Source organism: Macrobrachium rosenbergii, chromosome 36 (genome assembly GCF_040412425.1).
Source record: "Macrobrachium rosenbergii isolate ZJJX-2024 chromosome 36, ASM4041242v1, whole genome shotgun sequence".
Lineage (NCBI taxonomy): Eukaryota > Metazoa > Arthropoda > Malacostraca > Decapoda > Palaemonidae > Macrobrachium > Macrobrachium rosenbergii.
Window position 1 is genome coordinate 29071576 of NC_089776.1, and position 8869 is coordinate 29080444.

Genomic DNA, 8869 nt, shown 5'->3' on the forward strand with positions numbered 1-8869 from the left:
AGGCCGTCTTCCCTCTTATGAATAAATTTATTTATTTCTTATTTCTGTCCATATTCTAAGATTTTAATATTATCAATGGCAAGTACGGCATAGTCGCACATGTGTCCAACGTGTTATTAAAAGAGATAAACTCTTAAAATATACTGTAAATTAACAAAACAGTGAATAAATTTATTCTTGATAAAATTCTAATTATGCTTTGACCGTCATCCTGTTATGGATGTCCATGGAAGGATGTAAACCCTATAATATGTACAGTAGAATACACATACCACAAGGAGTGTCGGAGATAGATTTTGCATGAGGATAACTGAAGGTTCTTCGATGAAATATCATATACAAACTTCCTTGTATATTTTTCCTGTCATGATTTAGGTATGAACGTTTGAAAATTCAGTGGTTTATACTCAGCTCTTTTGACATATATATATATATATATATATATATATATATATATATATATATATATATATATATATATATATATATATATATATATATATATATATATATATATATATATATATATATATATATATATACATATATATACATACATACATACATTTATTACTCCAATATATAAATGGTGTGGAATATCATGAGGCACAAAATACGCGCCTTATTAAACAAATTTAATTTTGATTTAAAAAAGAGTGCTGTGAAAAATATCGAGCTTTTCTCAGGTGATATCTCGTTAAAAGACAGCCGTTTATTTCCCATGGAACTGATTTTTATTTTTGCAAAGAACCTTTGTCACCTCAGATAACGCCAAAGCGTGTATTTAAAAGCCGTTCCCTTCTGACGATGATATGCAAAGGCACAATGGAGCGATACGCGCTGTTGTTCCTCTTTCTTCAGATCTCTGTTTCTGTATCAGGTAGGAATTTGGGTGATAATTATAGTAAGGGTGATATTATTATTATTATTATTATTATTATTATTATTATTATTATTATTATTATTATTATTATTATTATTATTATTATTATTATTATTATTTCAGTAGATGAAATCTATTCCCATGGACAAGCACACAGGGGCCATTAACAAACTGCAGCAGTAATTGATCTTGAAACATAGCCAGTGGTTTTTCATCTCCAAAGTAGCACCATTCGCCCTTTGAAAGCACACACTCCCACGCTTCCTGCAGATCAAAGTCCTTCCTTCTCAAGACTTCTCTCAAGTCATCTGTACAGCCATTCCAAGGTCTTTCTCTACACCTTCCTCCTGACACTTCTCAGTTATGCACTCTTTTCCCAGCCTTCACTGTCCATTCCTTCACATGAACAGACTCTCAAAATACTCCTATCCTCCTTTCTCCAGAGCTAGCCTTTTCACTATTTCTTTTATGTATCTTCATATTTCTCATTGCCACAATTCTTCTCACTCCGCATAAATTATACAAACATTTCCTCACAACAGCTACTATTTTTTATTGCTCTCGTACCCAATATCCAAAGTTCATTTTTGTGATGGACAGTAGACTCAAGAACCCCCTTATGCAATTTACATTACTTCCACAGAAAACAAAATTAGACTCTTTGAAATCTATTGCAGACCCTTCTAATAGCTTTTTGTTTGACCTCTTTTCTCATCCGACCGTCATCCATCATATTTACTACCAAATCCTTATACGAATCGACCACTTTCAATCTTCCACTAATCGTAATTCTTTGTTCCATCACCTAGATTGCCACTTAAGCTTACTTGTGCCTACATTTCTTCTCAGCCTTTGCCTCTTTTTTACCACTTTCCCTTCACTAATAATTACCATTGTATCATCTGAAATGTCTAATATCCTGTCCTGAAACCTTGAGTTTATATCTACTGTCCTTTACCTAAGTTATACCATTTGTCCAATGAACGATATTGAGGAGCTACTGTGACATAATACTCTTGTCTAGGGCACAGTTATATCCCAAACCAGTCACTCTTTGCCTAAATATTCTAACAGACATTTCACTTCTATGGTAAAAATTTTTAATTACTCAGTAACTCATCTTTCTCCACCATACATTCCCAACTCATTCAAGATCGCCTCTATAACGATTCTATCATAGGATTTTATGAGGCCCAAACTGCTCACATAATACTTTATAGCAAATGTTTATCTGAATACCCTCTTCCTTGCCTACATTTACACTGTTCTTCCTCTATATGCCCTTCTCTTATGTGTTTTAATTTCTGAAAAAAAACCATACCATATACCTTTCCTGGTGTATTAACTAACAGTGCACCAGTATAATTAATTATTAGCTCCCTCCATCACCTGTAGCTCATTCTCTGTCATGTAACTTTGCATTCAGAGCAACTATCACAACTACCCTTTTCTGTTCAGCTAACTTGGGTAGACACGTTATTATCACCATAGTAGCTGTCCTCATTAAAAATATATGTGTTTATTTCACTTTGTCAAAAGTCACTTTTAACGTCATTACTCAGTTATTCTACCTCCCATTGATAAGGTCTCATTTCCTTCATTTCTATCTGACGTATTATAAGTATATTTCTACCACAGTAATATCACGGTAACTGATGTAACACAGGTAAAGGAATTATGCGCACAACGAATACGATTTCTAAATGGCGATTTAGGTTGTCATTTTAAAGGCAATTCAATTTCTCAGAGCTGTGCCCAGATGGATTCGAGCTGCTGGGTGACCGCTGTTATCTTTTTGTGGAGAATGCTTTAGAATGGCAAGAGGCAAGAGATTTCTGCAGAAGCCTGAGTAGCAGTCGTTCAGTCGACTTGGCAGTGTTCGACCTTACTCCAGAGGATTGGTACCGTGTGTTTAGACGTGCTGGACAATTAGGTAAGCCATTAATGCAGTCTTTTCAATGCTGATGAAGAATGCGTTTTAAGTTGCCTACAAGTATTTTTGTACACATATTATGTATACACAAGCAGTTTCATTCACTGTGGGCATAGACCGGTCATTAAAGGAATGAAATTTTGTATAAATATATTTGTTATATAAATCATGTATACACCCATACACGAATCTGTGGCCAGCTAGGTTGTTCAAGATGATATGATGTATATATTTATGTTCTCTTGCATCTGACGATGGTGCATGTCTTTCAAGCAAATGGAAAATAGGAAAAACAAAGTCAGTTTTTAAATAATCGATCTCTTAACAAAGGTAGATTATGTTACTTTATGAAGATATTTTAACCTATAAAGTATTGTTGAATGTATGTAATCCATTTTATACAAAATTTTCTCGAACATGTCTTCTGAAACTGAAACCTTCTATTGACTTTCACATGGAAGAATAAAGATAAAAAGTTAAAGGAGTCAGATTTCCATAAGAAGTTCCTTTGCAGTGATTGAAAGGCACTATTCCTATTCCAGGAAGCCAAGACTACTATTGGGTAGGTGGATCAGATCACCTGCACAAGGGACTATGGTATTGGATCGATGGAAGGCCTTTGGATGCTGAGAAAAGTTACTGGCGTAACGAGGACCCTCATGAACTGACAAACACATCATGCCTCGAAATTTACAGAAATAGCAAGGAAGTTTTTCCCAGATGGAGGTTTGCACTTGTTCCTTGTGTTGGATATGAAAGGGGATTCATATGCCAGTATGAGCTCGAAAGATTATCATAGAACTGAAATTTATTGGTACTCCATAATCACAATGGAGTCATAAATAAATGTGCTTATAATTATTAGTGGTATGTTCTTTTAAATCTTCCTTCCTTCAAAAAATGAGCGTAAGTTCATATGAATTTATGTATGCATCTATGAGTAAATACATACATATATACAAGGAGAAAGCTACGTGATAGTTGGGAATCCTTGTAAATTCTCAGCTGTTTCTCAAGAAATATAACATTTACTCATCTGCCGCTTTCTCTAACACCTTCTATTCAGGTCAACACTCTCGCAGAACCAAGAATAACGAGAGCCTTTTACTGTCACTCTTTACACTTGTAACGCACTCGACAGACAACCAAAACTTTCTAGTGTTTTTCTTGGACCTATTAATGTTAATTTTATGGTTATTTACCTCTGTACTCATAGCTGTTGATACCCCGTCTACCCTATCCCCATTTAGATTGGTCTTCCTTTTCTTCATGAACAACTTGCCATGATCCATAAATTGAATATTTTCTAATCCTCCTCTTAATATAGTTAACCTCAAACTACCTACCTCAAGTTATACCTTCGATCAGTTACAGAAACAACTAAGTTTACTTGATCTCTTCTTATAATAGTCTGAAAGTGAATAAGTCCTTTCTATATCTAAATAGCTGACCAAACCGGCGCTGCCCAGGATAACTCTGAATGACGACTGTTAAAAATTTCCTCTCTCTCTCTCTCTCTCTCTCTCTCTCTTGCTAACTCTCCCTCGGTTTTTCCCCTCTTTCTCCTCCTTAACACCCCCCTACTCTCTCTCTCTCACTTCCTCTCCCTCTCACTCTCTCTCTCTCTCTCTCACTTTTCTCCTCTCACTCTTTCTCTCTCTCACTCTCTCCCTCTCCCTTTCTTTCTAAAACCCTCCCTGTCGCTTTCCCTTTTTCTTCTCCCTAACACCCCCTCTACTCTCTCTCTCTCTTTTACTTCCTCTCCCCCTCACTCTCTCTATCTCTTTCTCGCTTCCTCTCCCTCTCACTATTTCTTTCTCACACTCTCTCCCTCCCTCTCTCTCTCTTTCTCTCTCCATCCCTCCCTGTCTCTTTCCCACTCTCTTCTCCCAACACCCCCTAAAATTTCTCACTTTCTCTCTCTCTCTCTCTCTCTCTCTCTCTCTCTCTCTCTCTCTCCCTCTCTCTCTCTTTTTCTCTCCATTCCTCCCTGTCTCTCTCTCCCTCTCATACTCTTCGTTGGGTGAGTCGGTAGAGCGCAGACTGTCACTTGATGGGACGGAGTTCAGTTCCCCGGCCGGCTGATGAAGAGTTAGGGGAATTTATTTCTGGTGATGGAAATTCATTTCTCGCTATAATGTGGTTCGGATCCCACAATAAGCTGTAGGTTCCGTTGCTAAGTAACCAATTGGTTCTTAGCCACGTAATGTAAGTCTAATCCTTCGGGCCAGCCCTAGGAGAGCTGTTAATTAGCTCAGTGGTCTGGTAAAACTAAGGTATACTTTTTTTTCTTCTCCCTGAGGAACATATCAGGAGTGAGCGTAGATGTGTTTAAGAATAAGCTCGACAAATATATAAGATGCATCCCAGATCATCCAAGATTGGAAAATGCATAATAAACCGGAAGATACATTAGCAATTCTCTGGTAGACATCAGAGCTGCCTCACACTGAGGGACCTGTGGCAACCCGAACGAACTGTAAGGTCTGTAAGGTCTGCAAGGCCTAACACCCCCTCTACTCTCTCTCTTTCACTTCCTCTCCCTCTCACTCTCTCTCTGTCACCCCCTTCCCAACCCCGCGCCCCGCCTTTGGTGCCATTAATGCCTTACCCCCACAGTATTCTTTTCACGACAGTAAGTCATAATGTACATCGAAATTAGGTATGATAAGTTCATAAAGTTACTAAGTCCATGGGCACAACCAGCCCCGTTTCAGGGAAGCCCTTCCCCACCCACTTTGGTGCCACTATTGCACTTTCACCATGCCATGTTGAAGAATGATTGGAATTATTTCCTTTAGCAAAATGACAAATAAAAGTTCGGGAAGTCATTTATTTAAAGAAAAACCTCGAGTGGTCGACCGAATTGGAAAATAGCTTTCATAAAACTGATGGCTGTTCATCCTGTTGCTGTTCTTGATAAACATGCCCATTTGTCAATGCGTGCACTTTGCAAGAGAGAGGCATTTTCAGATATAACAACAGATAAATCTTCTTATTACCCGTGCGAGGGATTTCTCTTTTGCGTGCGTTGTACTGAAAATAGAAACGTAACAAATTGTTGATGTTAAAAATGAACAGCGCTCTAGAGCCTAGATGGCCAAGTCGGTAGAGCAGCAGCTTCGGACTTCATTGAGGTCTGTGGCGCGGGTTCAAATCCGCAGCCGACCGGTCAAGTGAGGCGGACACTTTGCTATCCGCATAGACACCCCAAGATTATGTATGTATCAACGGATAAGTTTGCTTAAAAGCAAATGGGTGTTACAAACTAATACACGCAAAAACAAAGCTACTCCAACATCTAAAAACATAACAGACACCTCACACGTCTCGAACTGTCGACCTAACCGCTAAACTCTCCTTGCTGCTAGGAGAAAGGGAGCTGGTGATTGGTACGATACATGTACTTGCGCTACCGGGGTCTAAGCGATGTCAGGCAGGGCAGCCGATCGAGACTACGGTCTACTCCAAAGCCAAATCAAAGTCCTTCAAAAGAAGGCATCGTGCTCACCCCATACAAAAAATGGGAAAAAGCACGTTAAAAGAAGAAGAAGAAAAATAAACAACGCTCTATCGAGCCTGTATTTTTTCCTGTCCGTGAATAATTTTCTTATTAAAAGATAGTTTATTGATAAACAGCTTTTTGATATCCAGGGAAGTAGTTTTGTTGGACGATACTGTGTAAACCAAAGGATTCATTGCTATTCAGTAAAACGACGTAATGTCAGGACAAATACCTGTACTTTTCACATCATTAAACATTTTTCCTGCTTTGTTCAGCAAAATTTTCACCAAGGTCAAGAAAGTCCTTGTTTGATCAAAACCTGAAGACTTTATAGGTAAATATGAAAACACGATTAACTCGGCGAGCCTGAGGTGATTTAATTTAAGCTATCAAACATCGAGCTATTTATGTAGGGGAGAAACTGTTCCTTATTTGGTGCGGAGTGTTCTGAGTTAAGTACATCTTAGTTTAACCGGGACCTACAGCTTACTGTGGAATCCGAACCACATTATAGCGAAGAATGAATTTCTATCACCAGAAATAAATTCCTCTTATCCTTCATTGGCAGGTCGGAGATTCGAACTCGCGGCCAACAGAGTGGTAGCTGAGAACGGAACCCGCTTGCCCAACGAAGAACTACCTCCGTTCTGAATGTGGAATTCACAGTCCCCCATACATCATCTACCAGGTTGCACAGCACCGTTGTTCCGAATTCTAGACCCTCAAGGCCTGATAGATTTTGCTGGCAAACACGACCTTTAAACCTTCGACCATTGACCTTTAAAGCCATAAACACGCAGAGAGAGAGAGAGAGAGAGAGAGAGAGAGAGAGAGAGAGAGAGAGAGAGAGAGAGAGAGAGAGGAGTGATTCTATGAATGACAGTAAGGAGAAAATTTTTATGTTATTAGCGAAGAAACAGTTCTCCAATAGAAAGGTCTGCCGTTACTTCAACAGTAGCTTTAAGCATTTGCTGACCTCAGACAGGAAATCATAGAACAGTATTATAGTAAAAAATGAGCGACAGTTTTCATGAGACTGACCAAAGCGGGAAGATGTTCCTGTCGTGCAAGGAGTTTCAGTAAAGAACTGGGAAATGGAAATATTATATATACAGGTATTTTCAAATTGTTGTGCAAGTTTTTATGCTTTTCAAGTGTATCATATGAGATCCAAATTCAACTACGTAATACTTAAAATATCAACTAATGTACTCATCTCCTTTGTGTTAGAGCCGTTGCAAGTTTATGTTGGGCAAAAATTCGAATGGCTGATTACCTGACCAAAAGTTCGTGGCCAATGGATACGAACCCTAACAGACAATCCAACGTAAAAAATAGAGATTGATATTATTAATTTTCTTTCATTTCTTTTCATGTTGAACAAATTCTTTATCTATATTTTTGAATAATGGATACTGCGATATTTTAACACCGAAATGAAGCAGCTTTCCATAAACGTTTTTGTCTGATCCATAAAGAGACGATGGCTAAGAGTACATGAAAAATGACGACTCAGAAACAGGGCGTGCAAACTCCGTTTTCGTGTTGAAATATCAGTAACACTGAACCGATTATTATTGGAAGCTGTAATTAAGATAAGACCACTGATGTAAGAAAACTTGCATGAAAACAGACTACATCAATACAATTGATGTTATAAATACATTTGCAACCTATATATATATATATATATATATATATATATATATATATATATATACATATATATACATATATATATATATATACACACACACACACACACACACACACACACACACACACACACACACACACACACATATATATATATATATATATATATATATATATATATATATATATATATATATATATATATATATATATATATATATAATATAGACAAGTATGGAAGAATGACATGACTGAACTACGAAGCAAACTGCCAGGCACTGACCCATTTCGTTCCTAATTGTGAGAGAATTTATTGTCAAAATCACATCCTATCACAACGGCATTAGATGCATTAATGGTTAATCTTTTAATTTCATCATTTTGTGATTTTATGAAGCGCTCTTAACTTCCCATTGCCTAAGCTGAAATAATCATAACAGATTATTAATTTAAATAAACGGTGCTGTGAAATAATTCAGTGAAAACTTTTCATATCAGCTAGTATGCAGTTATATAAGAATGCTCTGGATAAACTCCGCTAATTGGCTAATTCGGTTTTGTTGCTCTGGGTATAGCGACATAGCAAAATCCTGCCACACATGAGTAATTAAGGAACGGACGTCCATCCTCTCGCGTACTCAGACACACGTGAATTTATACATAAATAAGAAAAACGCTAAGTATATCTTAGTTTATCCAGACCACTGAGCTGATTAACAGCTTTCCTAGGGCTGGCCCGAAGGATTAGATTTATTTTTACGTGGCTAAGAACCAACTGGTTACCTAGCAACGGGACGTACAGCTTGTTGTGGAATTCGAACCACATTATGACGAGAAATGAATTTCTATTACAAGAAATAAATTCCTTTAATTCTGCACTGGCCGGTCGTAG

General features: G+C 37.5%; 1 protein-coding gene across 1 annotated transcript; it reads left to right on the top strand.

Annotated features, from left to right (window-relative positions):
- Positions 1-779: 779 nt before the first annotated feature.
- Positions 780-3677, top strand: LOC136825050 (CD209 antigen-like protein E). Its single transcript, XM_067081105.1, has 3 exons — positions 780-880; positions 2631-2816; positions 3359-3677. The coding sequence occupies exons 1-3, from the start codon at positions 808-810 to the stop codon at positions 3613-3615; spliced, it is 516 nt and encodes a 171-aa protein (XP_066937206.1). The 5' UTR covers positions 780-807; the 3' UTR covers positions 3616-3677.
- The last annotated feature ends 5192 nt before the right edge of the window (positions 3678-8869 follow it).